Source organism: Carassius auratus, chromosome 29 (genome assembly GCF_003368295.1).
Source record: "Carassius auratus strain Wakin chromosome 29, ASM336829v1, whole genome shotgun sequence".
Lineage (NCBI taxonomy): Eukaryota > Metazoa > Chordata > Actinopteri > Cypriniformes > Cyprinidae > Carassius > Carassius auratus.
In genome coordinates this window covers 15153012-15169805 of record NC_039271.1, presented here as the reverse complement: position 1 = coordinate 15169805, position 16794 = coordinate 15153012, and the positions used below count along the sequence as shown (strand labels likewise).

The following is a 16794-nucleotide window of genomic DNA, read 5'->3' as shown; positions in this document are numbered from 1 at the left end:
TAGCAGCATTTCACAACCTTTTTGACTCCAAGGGCCCACTATTGTCAAAGACAATATTCAAAGGTCCCCAAAGATATTTCTGGAACTTGTTATAATGACCAAGCTGCTCATAAAAAAAATTAAATAAATAAAAAATATTTTTATATATAGATATACATATAAAAACTTTTCGTAACTGTTGTTAATGGGTTTATTTATAAAAATGTCAGTGAAATCGTTATTTGGATATTGGATGTTATTTGTGTTTCCAGTTTTGTTTGGTTTTCTATTATTGTTATTTTGTACTCACAGACAGCAATTTCTACCTGATAAAATATTCTAAAGCTTGAAATAACTTATATAAATAAATTATATTTTTAAAACAAATAAATAAAATCTATGGCCTTTTAAAAATTTCTTCAGGTCTAGAAATTACACTTTTAAAATCAGAAATTACATCAGCTAATGTCTTGATTTTTAGCTGTTTTAGCTTTTCAAGATTTAAAATCTTCTTTTCAGTTTCTTTGAATTATTTTTGAGATCCCTTTTTTTCCTTCAGTGATGTATCATTCACTTTTACGTTATCACATTCCTTTTTTTTTGTCTATCATCTTCTCCTCTGTGGTTTTTTGTCTTTCTCTTTCTCTCGTAGAATCTTCCTCAGGTAAAGCAGGTGCAGTCTCTGCGTCAGTATAATGAGCGTTTGCAGGCAGAGAACAGGGCGCTGGCTCGCGTGCTCTCCAAAATCTCACAGGGCTGCAGCCACCTTCCCGCTGTAGACCTGTAGACCCGCCCCCACCTCCCCTTACACTCCTCATGCTTCATTCAGCTCCGCCCACGCCCATATAAAGGCAGGTCCCAGCCTGTGTCTGAGCTGATACCCCACCTTCCTTTTTGCGGCTTTTTTTTATTTTATTTTTTTTAACACAGTACAGTTATTGCTAAAAATGGCTACAAAATACTGTACCTTTTATGTATTTTTAGAAATGACTGATATTTAGCAATTTTTTTTATCAGTATTAAATGTGTTATTAAAACATAAAAAAATATATATTTTTTTTACGGACAGCATTATACAAAAGGCATGTTTCTTTGATTTAAATAAATAATTTTAAAATAAAAAATAAATAATTTTTACCCAGATTTTTATGAATTAGGTTTACAAATGACATCTATAAAAATCTACTTTCATTTAGAATAAAATATTAAACTTTTCGTTTTTAAAATTGTACAAAAAAAGTATGTTTTTATTAAACACTGCTCATATGTATCGTACAGTTCCTGCTATTTTTGAAACTCTTTTTTTTTTTAATATATATATATAAATTGTACTGTTTTTTTTTTTTGTTTGTTTGTTTTTGTTTTCTCAGATTGTTTGATCTTTTTTTGGGTTCCCCCTTCGAATGTGTTGCTGTGAAGTGCAGTTCCGTTTGGATGACTCCAGCATCTTGCATGAGGTGTTTGACTGGTTTTTGAAAAATCAAATATAGTTAATCTGCTTTTTTTCTTTTTTGAGACCCGCACCAACCCCCCAGGCCCAGATTTTTGGGGATCTGGAGCTGAACTGCTATTTATGCTCTGCCTGAGGCTAATCTGGATTGCATGGCTTTTGGAAACTCATGCATTTTAATCCACAGATTGTCGCTGGCAAACGCTTAAATTACTTTGGAGCTTTTCTAGCGTAATCCAGCCAATTGTATACAGAATGAAACATATTTTTGGATGCTTACCTGTATATGTGTTTAATATAACTATTATTTTTTTTGTCTACTTATTTCTTTTTCTCAGTTCCGTTTTGTGACTTACTTTAACACTGTTTTTATGGACCGTTTTCAATGCATTTTTCCAGTCTACAACTGCAGTACTCAAACTGTAAACCTCTCTCTTGGGAAGTATCATTACATCGTTAAAATGTAATTGTCAGTGCCAAGTTTATCACAAGGAAGTTGTTTCTTTGCGTTCCTGCAAAATATCTAAAGTTCTTCACTGGCACACAATTTTTTGCCTTTTATTTTAGAAATAATTCACTCCAAAATGAACATTCTGTCATCGTTTACTCACCCCCATTGTGTTATAAACTTGGATGACTTTCTTTAGTTGAAGTTTGGTAGCTAAAATGTACAGTTAAGCTTACTGGGACTGTAAAACTTCGTAATGGGCAAAAAAAGGGCCATGAAAGTGGTCCATATTAGTCTTATTCATTTTTAGGACCTATGAGGTCACATGATGGCTTTTTGTGAGAAAATGAAGTCAGGGCTTTTGCTTAACGTCCTTTAGTTGTTCACAAATAGAAAGAAAGCCACACAGGTTTGGATCCATATGAGGATGAATAAACGATGATGACTTTTTCATTCATGGTTGGGCTATTACTTCAGCTAGTTGCTCCTAACTGATTCTTTTTCGTAAACCTGTTTGATTGTATTTACATTTTCCAGTTAGTCCAATTAGTAGAGTAGTTTTCCTGACTTCTATCCATCTGTTCAGTGTTGTACGGTCAGTGAGGACAGTGGTGGTGAAATCTCAGCTACAGATCTGTAACCTGAAGACCGACGCAGCTCAGGTGTCGAGTAGCACTCAGTGTTGTGGTTTATACAGACACTTGTGTTCAAGCCTCTTTATTTATTCCGTCCAGTCGAGGACACACAAAAGGACTCTGTGTGTACACACACAGAGAGAGAGAGAGAGAGAGAGAGGACCGTCTGGCCTGAGTTCTGTTCTAATCTTGAGAGTGCATGGCTATGGTTTCCCATTGATCTGCAGTGTGCCTGTGTGGATTCCCGGTGCTTTTTACCGAAATGGTGCTGGTTGTCGTGATGAGGAATCTGCTAACTCAGAACCAGGCTCATTTCCGCTGATTTCAGAGCAACTTTTGCAATTGGAATTATTTTTATGTTTCTTTTTCGCTATAGCAATTATTATATTATTTTATTTTGCTATTGCAATAATTGCACGTATAAAAAGTGATTCTAGATCAGGCACCATAACCATGTCGGTAAAAAGGGGGGTTGTGTTGAATAGGAAGTAGGGCTGAGCGATATATCTAACGATATGATCATGCGCATCTAGTCAGTAAATCTGGTCCCATGATTAGCGCTCAATCGCCATCACCTGCTTTCAAATGGAGTGACATTTAATAGACAGAGCTGTATATCAGTGACAAGCTACGCAATATCGCGTTCATTATCGCCTTTGATGAATACGCAATATGAACGCGATATTGCGTAGCTTGTCACTGATCTACGGCTCTGTCTATTAAATGCCGCTTCATTTAAAAGCAGGTGATGGCGATTGAGCGCTAATCATGGGACCAGATTTACTGACTAGATGCGCATGATCATATCGTTAGATATATATCGCCCAGCTCTAATCGGAAGTGCTGTTCGAAGGAAGGAAGGACGCCGCAATTAACAAACCGCAGCATCTAGAGCCACCCCAACAACACAGCACTTGTCCTTGTCTGTTAATCTTAACCCGTCCCTTTCCTGTTCTCTCTTCCAGACGCTACCAGACTTGAAAGCAGACAACCAGAGGCTAAAGGACGAGAACGGAGCGCTGATCCGAGTCATAAGCAAGCTTTCCAAATAGAAAAGACCCTCTCCACAACCTCCGACAGTAAACGGTATTGCACATCTAGATATTAATACGAGACAACGGCGACAAGAAGGCTCCGTCTCCCCCCCTCGGTTTCTCAGTCCTCAGCTTTCCCTCGCTTCACCACCTCACCCCTCACACAGAACCACTGCGTTTACAGAACTAAGGAAAAGCGTTAGACGAGAGAATGGCATTGAACACTTTGCGGGCGGGGAAAGCCTCGAAAAACTATTTAACCAATAAGCCTTAGTTTGTACATACGTCACTTGCATCAAATTTCTCTTGGCTGTCACAGAACACCTGATTTTATTTGTGCCACTTTTTTTTTCTTTTTGTGATCTATCCTTCTTTTTTGTTGTTGTTTTTTTTTTTTGCTCCGCTCTGTATAGATGAGTTATGCAATGTGCAGCTCTCTCCTTCCATGTCCTCTTCCTGTCCTCATCATCCACCCCTAATCGTGCTAGAAGTCCCGCCTCGTCCTCCGAGGCACTGTCTCTCAGCAGAAGACTTCCCAGCATTCCACAATGTTGGCGCACGCACCGCACACTTCCTCCTCTCTCTCTCTCTCTCTCTCTCTCTCTCTTTTGACGGACCCCTGGCTTTACCAATTAGGTGGACCTTGTGGAATTGAAGCTTTCACTTATGTGCAATATATGCATTTCTTTCTATACAAATGCTTTAAGAATGAGTCCGTCACTAGTAAATGTTCACTCTTTCACCACTTTTGGATTCTTTCCTCTTCCCCCCGACTTCTTTCTCTCGTTTCTTTGAGTTTGTAGTGTAGTTGTTGGTTTATATCTTGTACTCCTCACGTTGTTTTAGCAGGTACTGAGTGAAGTTGTATATACCTGTATGTATCGTTTGAGACCAGCACATGGCATGCATTTATTGGTTCCCTGTCTGTTACTATTGAAATATACCAACTCCAGAGGACAAAGTGTTTTAACTATTTCCTCCTCTTTTTATAGTTGGAAAAGATATTGAATAACAATAGAGCCGCCCTCTTCAAAGAGGGGAGGCTGCACTTCTTAAGTGCATTTTTTTTTCTCTTTTTCTCAGTTTTAAAAGTGTTCGCGGTAATTGTGAGATAATAATATAATTGCTTCACTACATTTCATACATTTTATTCAGTATCTTTGGAAGAGTGCTGTTCTTTTTTTCTTTTTTTTTCACTTTTCTCTCTTTTTTTTTTTAAGCTGTTGTATTAGCCAAGGTGTTGTCACTAAAAAGAAGATCCTAGATATCGCTAACCCAGTCCTTTTTACAATGTCTACATGCACTGTCAATGCCATGTCAGGAGTCTTGCTGTCCGGTTTAGCCAACTTTTGCCACCGTGTCAGATGAAGTCCATGCATCAGAAAAACGTTTTATGCATTTCAGTGGCCTTTTACTAAATACTGTAGTCGGGAAAAAAATGTCGCTGTAGTTGGACTGTCAGCTGTCTCCTCTTTGGTTTAGGTTTTTAATTTGTTGTTGTTTTTTTTCTTTCTTTTTAAAATTCCCATCATCTTGTAAAATAGATGTGTGGCTTCATCCGTGCAAGCTGTGCTGTGACTACCAACCACTGAGAGTTAATTAAAATAAACTTGTACATTGTAAAAATCTCTCTGCTTTTGTGTCCTATTTATTTTTATTTTTTTGATGACTCAAATGCTTTTAGATGTGCGAACTAGTAATCTTATGTCAGATTATTATGCTGTTAAATGTAATAAACTCAGCCTGTTGAGATCCAGAGTCCATTCTTATATGAATAAATGCATACATACAAGTACTTTTCATGAGTTTTCAGGGATTGAAAAAGGATTATTGGATTGGATGCTTCTCTTTTGTTACTTTGAGCAATAAATAAATAATATTAATAATAATAAATACAATTAAATTAATTTTCTAGATATGATTTTAGGAATAATCTTTGAATATAGTCCCAAGTTTTACAGGGATCTTGCACTTGCACTTTTTTTATGATAGTGGAAAAAAAATATTAAATTCTACTTTTTTCAAGTCTATGGAAGCATGTTTGAAACTCGCAATTATTTTACCCTCAGAATTGCGTGTTATAAACTCGCAATTGCGAAATAAAAGGCCTTAATTGTGAGATATAAACTCGCAACTCTAAGAAATAGAACTGCAAGATATAAACTCACAATTCTGATTTTCTTTTCTCAGAATTGCGCGTATATAAACTCGCAATTGTGAGAGAAAAGGCCTTGCGATTCTTAAAATAAAGTCTGAATTGTTTGATATTAAACTCGCAATTGTGAGACAAAGTCGCAACTCTGAGAAATAAAGTCAGAACTACGAGATATAAACTCACAATTCAGTTTTTTTTCATTATTGCGTGATATAAACTCTCAATTACGAGATAGAAGGCCTTAATTGCGAGATATGAACTCAATTCTGAGAAATAAAGTCAGAACTGCGAGATATGTACTCACAATTCTGAGAAAGTCACAATTCAGATTTTTTTTTTCATAATTGCGTGATATAAACTCGCAATTGTGAGATAAAAGGCCTTAATTGCGAGATATAAACTCACAATTTTGAGAAATAAAGTCAGAACTGCGAGATATGAACTCACAATTCTGAGAAATAAAGTCAGAACTACGAGATATAAACTCACAATTCACTTTTTTTTTCAGAATTGCGTCATATAAACTCGCAATTGCGAGATAAAAGGCCTTAATTGCGAGATATGAACTCACAATTCTGAGAAATTAAGTCAGAACTACGAGATATAAACTCACAATTCAGACTTTTTTTTCTGAGAACATGTCAGCCATATATATATGCATTTTCCTTATTCAGTGCCGGAAATGGGCTTCCATACAAATCAGATGCTGTTTTTTTAGAAAAGGTAAAACTCAAGGAACCTAGTCCACAGCAGCTTCAGCACCACTAGATGGCGCCTGCCTGAGCTCAGCGCTATCATTCCAGATGCTCTGCTCCAATCAAATCTCAACCTGGCATGCTTTTGTTAACAGGAAAAGCAGGAAAAGTGTTCCTTGATTAGTATTGTGAGTGTAATTCCTTTTTTTCTGATCTTACATAAGGCTTGTATTTCTCTATGTGAAATCTCCAAGCATATTTTGTTTGTTTTTCCCTCTGGGGCTTGAAGTTACCAAATGTTCTCATGCAAAGGCATTTGTCCACAGACAAATCCAGATAAAACATCTTGAATTAAAGCGATAGTTCCCCCAAAAAGGACATTTCTTTCAGCAAGTAAGAATCATTTTTGCATGAAACTAAATGAGGGTGTGTAAGTGTTGATAGCGTTGTCTATTTTTGTTTGCATTGTCACTTTAAGTTTATTTTAGCATTTCTCACTGAACCACAATTGCAAAGTCATTTCCAGACTCCTTGTTAAGACTGCATTGATAAATGTGTTTGGCATCGAATGCTGCATGTTCTCATTGTGGCATGAAGAGCCCAAATAATGCAGTAATAATTGGAGGATTAAGAGGCTATATGGGCAGTAATTGCACATAGTCATGCAATGGGACTTTTCTCCTTTTTTTTTTTTTGTTCTTTTCCATTTAAGTCTGCAGAGACCCCTTCATTCTTTCTGGTTCTATTTCAAAACTTATTGGACAAAAATAAATGTGGAAAAGATTGGAGTGTTTCCCAGTTTAAAAGTAGGAACATTACAAGAATCCAAAGCAGTTAGAGAAACAAATAGATTGCATACTTTCATTTTTTGGTGATTTGCCCCATGCAGCAGGCCGACGTGGATGAGTTGCAGCAGTGTATGGGTCATGTCACATTTCATGTTAACACTTATGTGATTAAACGGTTCATATACAAGCACACAAGGCTGTGGAAAAGGTAAATGTGAGCATTTTATTGCTTGGTGGAGTTCACTATCCACCAAAACTTGCTGAATGAAGTTCAGCTGGTATTGGCAAATGAAATAAAGAATAGCTATAATGAAGATAATCATCATAAATCACCCATTAATCAGAGCTGTGTGTTCTAATATTAAGGAAAGTAGTGCTGTCTGTCAAATGCATAGTGCCATAATCTTATTATTTCTGCATTATGCTATTTGCTATATGCATAAAATACAGAATACTTCATTGTTTGATTTGACTGCCAAAAGTAAAATCAGTTTTAGACAAAATTTGATGAAAGCTCAGATGATGTTTTTGTTCCACAGAAGACTTTTTGTGCACACATTATTTTTCTTTGCTTCAGTTTTTTTTTTTCTTGCTTGAGTTCAAGTCAGTTTGATTCAGAGAGGATTTTCTTTTCCGTGTAAATGCTAGTTAATATTGGACTAAAACCTAATTTTGCTGAAACGGTATTTAAAAATGTTTAATATTTTTCTACAATTTTATTTTTTGGTTTATTTATTTATTTATTTTCACCTTGTTACACTTGAAGTGTTCCCAGTAAAAGCTGATGACAAAATAATGTTTTTTTTTTTCATTCATTCAAAATACAAAACCTGTGCTAATTAAAAGCCAAGTAGTTGATGCATTAAATAAAAAATTTGGTGATATAGCATAATGGATAGTGTGTGTGTGTGTGTCTATATATATATATATTACACACATAAATGTACTAATTACGCTAGTGATGTAGGTCTGCATCTCTCAGAGTTTATCTATGCAGTCCAGTATTGCAGAATGAAGTTTGCAAGTAAAAACGTTGTCTTATTTGTGTTGCTGGAGAAGTGGCTGATGGGATTTGTGGTGGGAGACTCCAGTGTGTTCCTCCACAGCTGCATTCCCAGTCCATGGGATCCACCCTCCACTTCCAATGGATACTTCAACATCAAAAGCTAGAAAGATTTTATTTTTTATTACATTTTTTTTTTTTTTTGGTGTTGGCTTTTGAACACAACTACATCACAATAAGCTGAACATCCCATAAAATACCAACAAGGATCAAAATATTGACTGATTTGTTTGAAAGTGTACCGAATCACATATACTTAATTATTGCTATAGTGCCGTGTTAGTAGTTATTATCTTAAGTGTTAAATATTTGTGTCATTTCCCTGATAATTATACAATTTCCATGAGATTAGTGAAACTTCTTCAGTGCTTTCCAGTGATTTTATATTCTGTAATGCTGACAGTCAGGCATCACGTCATTGTTGAGTCTCTTAAATCCCCATTCCCCAGCTGAGTTGTACCGGTATATTTCCCTCTAATGAGACCAAAATAATTAGAGATCTTGAGGATATTTGAGGATTTATTCCCCACTTGACCTCCTTTCATTTCTACTAATCTAGCCGGCTCAAACTCAATAATCTGCAGTGTCCTGACAGACATCAGGAACCTCCAATTCCAGGCCATTGGGCTGCAGCTGAATATCTGGCGCAGACCCAGAGATTGGCCTCCAGAGTCGAGGCTCATCTCTTGTTCTCCTGGAACCGTGGCACGCTGTCAATTACAACAGAAATTGTAATTTCGTCTCGTCCCTCAGAATCGTGTTTACAGTAATGCACTTACAATGGAGGTCTATGGGGCAAGACACTCAACGGGATAAGATACAAACTCCACTGAAAGTGTCGCCACTGTGCTTAAAAATTGTGTGTTAATTTAATCTGAATCACTTACTAACACTGTCTGAACAATGTTATGTCCGGTTTTAAACTCCTGTCATGGCTGCTAGATGTTGTTTAACTTTCTAAGGGTACCAAAAAAAGTGGAGAAAATCCACTCAGAACAAGATAATAAACAGAAATTAATCTGCCAAAAAGAACAGTTTAGACAATTTTACATTTCAGAATGACATTTTGTACAGAAGAATTCATATCAGTGCTGAAAACCATTCAGAATGCCTTTCACTTGTGGCCTTATTTTCGAAACCTGTTTTCGACAGAAACACTGCACCCCATAGACTTTTGGGTCAAAATTAATCCCTGTGGTAATCGACAGCATGAATGAATATTTCTTTGAGACGAAATTCCAGGATAGATACATAGGTTAAACTCAGCCGACAACACTTGTTGATAAAAAATGAATAAAAATAAAATACAATATTTGACTCGAGCGGTTACAAAAGAAGTAACTGGCCAGTCTGTGAAAATCAAAATACTGTTTCAATGGTAAAGTTACAAGATATAAACAATGTGCATGTTAATATGAGCTTTGTGTCAAAGATATTTACATTTCCTGTATAAAGTTATCTAGTTTGACAACTTTGTTGCCACAAAAAAATCTTTGAATCTATTTCAGCTGCACTGCAAAGTTCTTTACATCAGGTCTTCCTTCAAAAACAAGCATGTGAAGATGAAAACATGCCACTGTACAGTACAAACCTGACTGGATAAGTTATGTGTTGTGCAAGATTACTGTTATTGTGCGGTTTGATCGTTTCAGTTCATGACTAATATCAGAAGAGCATAACTGGGACATCGAGAACCGAATCAAAAGCATCTGGAATAGACTTTCTTAGTTGTACAGCTTTTGTGACTTAATAATTCATGCTGGACATTTGGTGAATAAATGACAGCTGGTACTTTTTAGCATGTGGTCATTTTGAAATCATTCCCGTGCCTCCATTCAACCAGGAAACATGCTGACAGTAGAGGAGCATCTGAGATGTTTGGGTGAACAAGATGAACAATAAAAAAGCTGACAGTTAATAAACTGAGTTGACATTTTTATCCCATTTTTTCACTTAAATGGTTCTGTGATGTGACAAATTATTTAAATGTACAAATATTCCATTTAAATATATATTTTTGAGACCACAAATACTGTGTTATTTTAAAAGAATCACAAAAATGTGTTTAAATGAGTTTTTAATGAACTAATTATAATTTAATTAGTTAATTATATATTTGCATTATTATATATTATTTATTACTTTGTTTATTGTGCATATGTATCTAATGCAATGACATTCATTTATTTTAAATGTGACTTAAGTGTACATTTATTTTCTTGATGCTGCTGTGTGTGTGTATAATATATATCATTATAGGTATAAGTAACTTTAATGCAGCAGAGCTCAACTACATGAAGTCACGTTTGCCAGAGTTAATATTAAATAAGGAATAAAGGAAATAAATCACTGTAAGTGACAGCATATTTCTGTATGCATGTAACTTTTGACTGTCATATTAATCCTGTGTGATTTTCAGTTCTGAATTGAAATGTGAAGCCCATCAGATGACACACAGAAAACATCTGTCACTCTAGTCCTCACTTCTAGTTTAAAACAACGGAATAGGTGGGTTAAAGGTTTTCAAATATGCTTGTTCTCTAGGTATTTTATTTTACAAATACCTGTTTGAAAAGTATTTTGCATTCACTGTGGGATCCATAAAAGAATGAATCGGTTGAAACACATTATCAATACATTCAGTATCTCCCAACTCTTTTAGGTAGCACATATTGAGAGTGAGGGAATCACTCCGGTGAAGCAAACATATCAGACAGCTTTTGAGAAAAGACTTGACTGATAAGAAAGCAAACTAAATTTAATTCTTAAAGTGGGAGTGACTCTCCACTTATCTGCTCCTTTAGAAAAATGCATTATTGCTATGCTAAGAGGAATCGACTTAAAAGGGAAGTAAAGTTTGTGCTGGAGAACGAGCCAAAGCAGTGAGTGATAGATGGGTGTTTGTGCAATGAGTAAGTTTCCTCAAATCCCACTGAAACATTCTAAAAATGCATTCGCGGGACCTCAGCGGGTACATCACAGGCTATTTATAGACCCAATGTTTCCCCTTAAAATGTCTTCCAATTATCTCTGGCAGTGTGTCTGGCTGAGAAGAACCAACTAGAAAGATCTGATGATATTTTGAAGGATGTTGGGTAACCAAACAATTGCTAGTAGCCACTGATTCTTGTAATATTATTTCAGAATTATAATTGTAGAATGAACTATCCATTTAAATAAAAAGGTATTTTCTATGGTTCTGTGGGCTTTAAAAACTAATTCTTCCTTTAGTTTTTTTTTTTTAGTTCATTATGTCCTGTGGAGAAATCTATCTATCTATCTATCTATCTATCTATCTATCTATCTATCTATCTATCTATCTATCTATCTATCTATCTATCTATCTATCTATCTATCTATCTATCTATCTATCTATCTCTTCCAGAATAACCAGCAACAAACTGTGCAATGTTAAATGATAGCGCAAATAATATACAAAAATATTGTATTATTACTGCAAAATAAACTAAAACTAAAGTGAAATAATATGAACTGACAGTGCAGGGTAAACTAAGAAAATACAAGTAGATGTGTTTATATTTAATTATTAATTAAATTTACAAAAAGATGAAAATGATTGCTAAATGTGAAAATTGTAACATCAACTCCCTATTACCTTCCTCTCGGCTATTTCCGTTGGTTTTCGTAACTACTCGGAAACTGGGGGCAGGACTCGGCGCTCGAGAGCGCCTGTAACTAATCCAGTTCATTCCACCGGATCAGTTCACCTGAACTCCTGACGAAAGTTCGCGCGCGGAGCAGGTGAGCTTCACCGGATACTATCTTTCGAGGCGGCAGTTTACTCGACAGTTTCTTTTAGTCTTTTAAAGCGACTCCATGATAGTTTCGGTCAACTTTAAAAGCAGACTTTGTTGTTGTTTTAAAACAATCTTCAAACACTTCTGAGGAATGTGGCGGATCTGAACCAAATACAGTTGAACTGTTACTGTCTGTGTTTACAAAGTCGCACGAGTCGATCTTAAAAGGAAAGCATGGCAACAGGAGGATTTAAATCTAACAGCGGGACAGACTTTCTGGAGGAATGGAAAGCAAAGCGCGAAAAGATGAGAGCAAAGATGCTTGGAGATATCGCCGCCGCCACAGGGAGAAACACGGAGTTAAACAACAACGGCAGCTCGGTTAACGTTAACTGCGTCTCTTCTACGTCCTCCTATCCGGTGGCCCGGTCTCCCTCTTTGTCCACTCTGAAGCGACCGGACGACGAGCCCAAGAAACCCGAGCAGCTCGGGGAAAACCTGAAGAAGACGCCGGAGAAAGTGAGCGGAGTGCCGCAGGGGGAGAGCTCGAGCCCCGCTGGTGTGGAGGACAGTGATAAGGAGAGTCCCACACACAGCAAGTGCAAAGACAAGAAGAGCTCGGGACCCAGCGCCAGAAAGGGCAAAGGACAGATAGAGAAAAGGAAGTTAAGAGAGAAGAGGAGGTCAACAGGTGTTGTCAGCATACCGTCCAGTGAGGTGAGTCGAGTTCACTTGTTTTAAAGTTAACCGTCTCATCCGGGTAGCAGCAGGAGTTCTATGGTCTCAGATGATATTTAGAATTACAATAGTCATAAACGATACATTTACATGGTTTTCCAATGCATCAGCATTGTACATAAAAAGTTAAAATTTTAAGGATCTATTGGGTGGTCTTTTATTTTGGCAAAACTTGACTAAACGTTGTATATTAAGTATAAAAACATGGCATTACAATAGCAAGTAAAATAGACAAACATTGGCCATTGTACAAATAAAGATGTCAATACCATGAGTCTTTAATAGTAGTTTTAAAAAGCCATGATAATGGATACTTGGCCATGCTACTTTGACATATACCACAATACTGAAAGATTGCCATATTACTATGCCATGCATTTACATGTAATAAAAAAAAATACCATGGTATTACCCCTATGCTAGTTTCCGAATAATCTCCACGATGGCACCATGTCAAACACAGTTATAAAGTGTTACTTTTGCGTAAGTGATCTGTTGGACCACATACCGAGTTGTAACTAAATTTTAACCAGGTTTTGTAAATGAAGTATAAAAACATGGTATAACAGTGGTGCTGTGTCTATAAAATCATTGTAATGGTTATTTCGTATCGATACTTTGATGCATATCATGACACTGAAGAACTGACTGTTCGTGTTCCATGTATTTCCATGTATTTCAAAGCATACTGTGGTATCACCATCATGCTAGTTTCCAAAAAAATATTTAAAACACATTAAAACTTTGGTACTTGGGGAATTTAACTATCTGTCATCCTGTTTCTACTGCCCTGGAGTTGCAAACATATTTACTTACAGACATTTGGACACATTTGTTTGCCATTGTACAGAAAAAGGTGGAAATGCCATTTTTCATAGCACCTCTTTTGTAAGTGATCTGTTGGTCCATTTGTGCAAACTGGCATTTTTGCGACCACAATGGCTTGCATAGATACAACTTCAGCCAAGTTGTGAAACTGAAGTAGAAAAAGCTGTAATCTGAAATCCATCGTTAAATGTCAGTCCCGTCTATTCACTCCTCATGTAATGTATGTGAAATATCTGTTCAAAGCATGTTCTTCTCCCAGCAACTCTCACATAAATCAAGACTAAAAGGCACTGAGTTTGATCAGGAACAGATTGAGATAATGTTATACGTATTTTCTCTGTTTCATGATTTATTATGACTGTGGTTTGCAGAATAGCATTCCATATCATGTGATGTAGATGATGGAGAACATGGTACAGCTGTTCCTCTAGTTTAAGACACTTCATCTGCTGATCATAAAAAAAAATGGCCTCCAAAACATGCCAACTTGACTCATAAATTTCACCTGGTTACCACTGCTACCTCTCGCCCTTTCAACCCGCTACATTCCCCGCATGAGCAAAGGGAGGCTTGTTAACGCAGCATGCCACTGGCGTACATACTGGAGCTGTGAATGTCTGCGTACCAACCAGCTCCACTGACCCGCGGATAGCTGCTGTTGGAGGCTGACCAGTATGTCTGCTTTGGCTGAAGACATCCCGTCATTAGCCTCTTGCGCTGTGCCAAGGGAAAGTAGTTTGGGAAGTGGGCGCAGGCCAAGACTTAATGTTAGGGGGTCTATGAGAGATAAGTGTGCAAGTATACACACTATTGCCCCATGGTCTCTCTCTGGGGCTGTTACTGCAAGAATGCGAATGTGGGGCTGGTTCATTTATCATTTGGACAATTTATTTTTATTCTGTTTAGGGTTGAAGTGAGTGTGAAAGTGTGAAGGCAGTTAATGGCCATGACCTGCTGTCTAAACACATTTAGCCAGTCTCCCATTACTTGAAACTATCATTAATGCCTGATTTGGTGTCCAACCATATGTCTTGCATGTCTTGGACATGTCAAACAGGTCCAATGTCTGCTTGGTTTTGTGGAAATGCACTTACTATCCTTCTTCGAGCTGCTTTTCAAGAAAAGATATGCAGTAAACCAGACATTTGGACTTTCCGTAGGCTGTACTTCCTGCCGTGGCTTCAAATTTATAGGGCTCATTGTTCCACCGTGTGCATTTAGCAGCTCGCTGTGAGTTATTGGACACTTGTGGAGCCTCCCAGCTCTCGTCTCTAAAGCTAAACTTTGTTTCCCGCTGTTGTTGTGATTGGAGCTGATAATGTCTATAAAGCCTGCCCCAAACGGCTCAGAGTAATTAGTCAGTAATGAATTGCTGCTGACTTTGCAAGTGTGCAATCCATTGCAAACACCTCAGCCTCAGCCTTTTGTATATGTATATGTCCCACTGTAACTTTAATCCATAACTTGTTTGCTTAGTATTTCAGATCTGAAAGTTCACATCACCAGCCAGAACATTTGATAAATGTCCCCTTGCTGTGTTATGTTTAGCTAGGGTGAGTGAGAAGTTTGTTTTAATTTCAGAATGTTTGGATCAGTGCTGCTCTAATAAACGCGAATGCTATTGTTTGACGTCTGGCCGAGTCTCAAACTCCTCACGACGCGTTTGGAGATAAAAGCCTCCATGTCCGGTCTGCTTGGCGGTTTTCCATTTCAAATTCCAAAATCCAGAATAAACGGCATTCTCAACTTTATGTAGTGTGAAAACCTTGAGTTGGTGTTAGCACAGGAGAACGGGAGATGAACCAGAATATGGCTGTCCATCAGCAGGGCGATTGTTTTATATTGGGTGCCATTTGGATGGAATTCGCAACCTTGAGGAATAAATATTTATGATTATTTCTTGCTGAAGGAGTTGCTAGCGGCAATGAGCCAGGTCGTTTTTCAATCTCTGAGAAGGAGTTTGGCAATCTAAAGCTTGACTACGCTGACATACTGCAATGCTGAAAGAGATCATACCTTACTCTTTACATTTTGAAGCCACTGGGAATTTGCTGTACATTTGTGACATTTGGACAGGAAAGCTAGACTAACTGGCAAATGTTTGGAATTGGAAGCATGTGGATAAAAACGGTCCTTAACATTTCCTTCTGCTTTCAGAGAACGGTAGGGTCTGGTTAACCAAACAAGGCCTTCATACAGGCATATAACGACTAGAGGAAGTCAAATAGTTCTATAAAAGCACGAGGGCCTTCTTTACGTACATCTTGTGGACTGCTGTGTTTTAAACCTGCGGTTGTTGATCAACTTATTGTTAGCGGTAGGTGACCTGTTGCTAAATGTCAAAAATAAAACATTGCACCTTGGTTAACTGCAGTCGTATCACGTCAAACATAAAAATAAAATTTAGCAGTTTTATGACTTTGTAGGTTTGCCATGATTGTTGGCAGCAGTGTACTGCCTGGAATGAGACTTTGCCGCCTAAACAAGCATGGGACGGCATGTTTTGCAGTCACCATTTTTTTTCCAAACAAGGTCACATCAAACGCTACAAATACCTCTGAGATTGAATCATGGGTAAGCAAGGTAAACAGCCAGCTATAAATGCTTTCTCCTTTTTGTTTTTAGAACATTCCAGGCTATACACCAAGAGTAGTGGACTATTTTTAGTAATCATTTCAATAAGGGAAATTCCTGCATTTATTTGTTACCACTTAGAGGCTACTATGCCTTCATGCTCTCCTCCAGAAGTGTAATGCCATTAAGCGGAGATTATGAGCATCAAGTCTTGATAAAACGGGTAGAGTCTCGCTTTATACTCCGGGTCCCGCTACGAGGCTCAGGGGAGGTTTCTTGGATGTCAAGCCTTGTTAATGTACCACTCGGAAGTCAAAGCACAATGTACTACGTCCATTTAACTGTCGGATCAAATCAGCACACGTAATCGGAGAGCTGGAATGCAGTGAGACCAAGACTCCCTGTACTAGCCCTCTGAGCGGTCACCCTTCTCCTCAGATTACATTTCGCTCCATCTTACCTAGCTGTCCTGTCTTCTAAAGATTGACGCAGACGGACTTACTTTGAGTTGAGCATTTATGCTCTTCCTTGTTTATGGTTCATGACATGTTTTGCCATTTTCTTTGCGAGCCAGTTATTTCCGTCGTAATGATGCATATATGATGATAGCGCCACCTTTTGCGTTTGGGTTTGTCTCTTAGGACAAGAA

General features: G+C 37.5%; 2 protein-coding genes across 9 annotated transcripts in view; both read left to right on the top strand.

Moving 5' to 3' along the window:
* ppp1r12a (protein phosphatase 1, regulatory subunit 12A) overlaps positions 1 to 5174 on the top strand; it is a 58469-nt gene extending 53295 nt beyond the window's left edge. For 3 of the 8 annotated variants that reach the window (XM_026209822.1, XM_026209821.1, XM_026209824.1), the window contains one exon: positions 3478 to 5174. Coding sequence is in view for 3 of the 8 variants with exons in the window: in XM_026209821.1 (XP_026065606.1) it covers positions 3478 to 3564 (87 nt within the window). In the remaining 5 variants the exon portion in view is untranslated. Of the gene's footprint in view, positions 1 to 631; positions 831 to 1349; positions 1437 to 3477 lie in introns of those variants that run through there. The other 5 variants (XR_003276416.1, XR_003276415.1, XR_003276414.1 and 2 more) reach the window with 4 other exon arrangements.
* A 6764-nt stretch (positions 5175 to 11938) lies between these two features.
* Positions 11939 to 16794, top strand: part of pawr (PRKC, apoptosis, WT1, regulator) — a 57685-nt gene continuing 52829 nt past the window's right edge. The window contains exon 1 of the mRNA XM_026209819.1: positions 11939 to 12722. Within this exon, the coding sequence (XP_026065604.1) occupies positions 12240 to 12722 (483 nt within the window). The 5' untranslated portion in view covers positions 11939 to 12239. The remainder of the gene's footprint in view (positions 12723 to 16794) is intronic.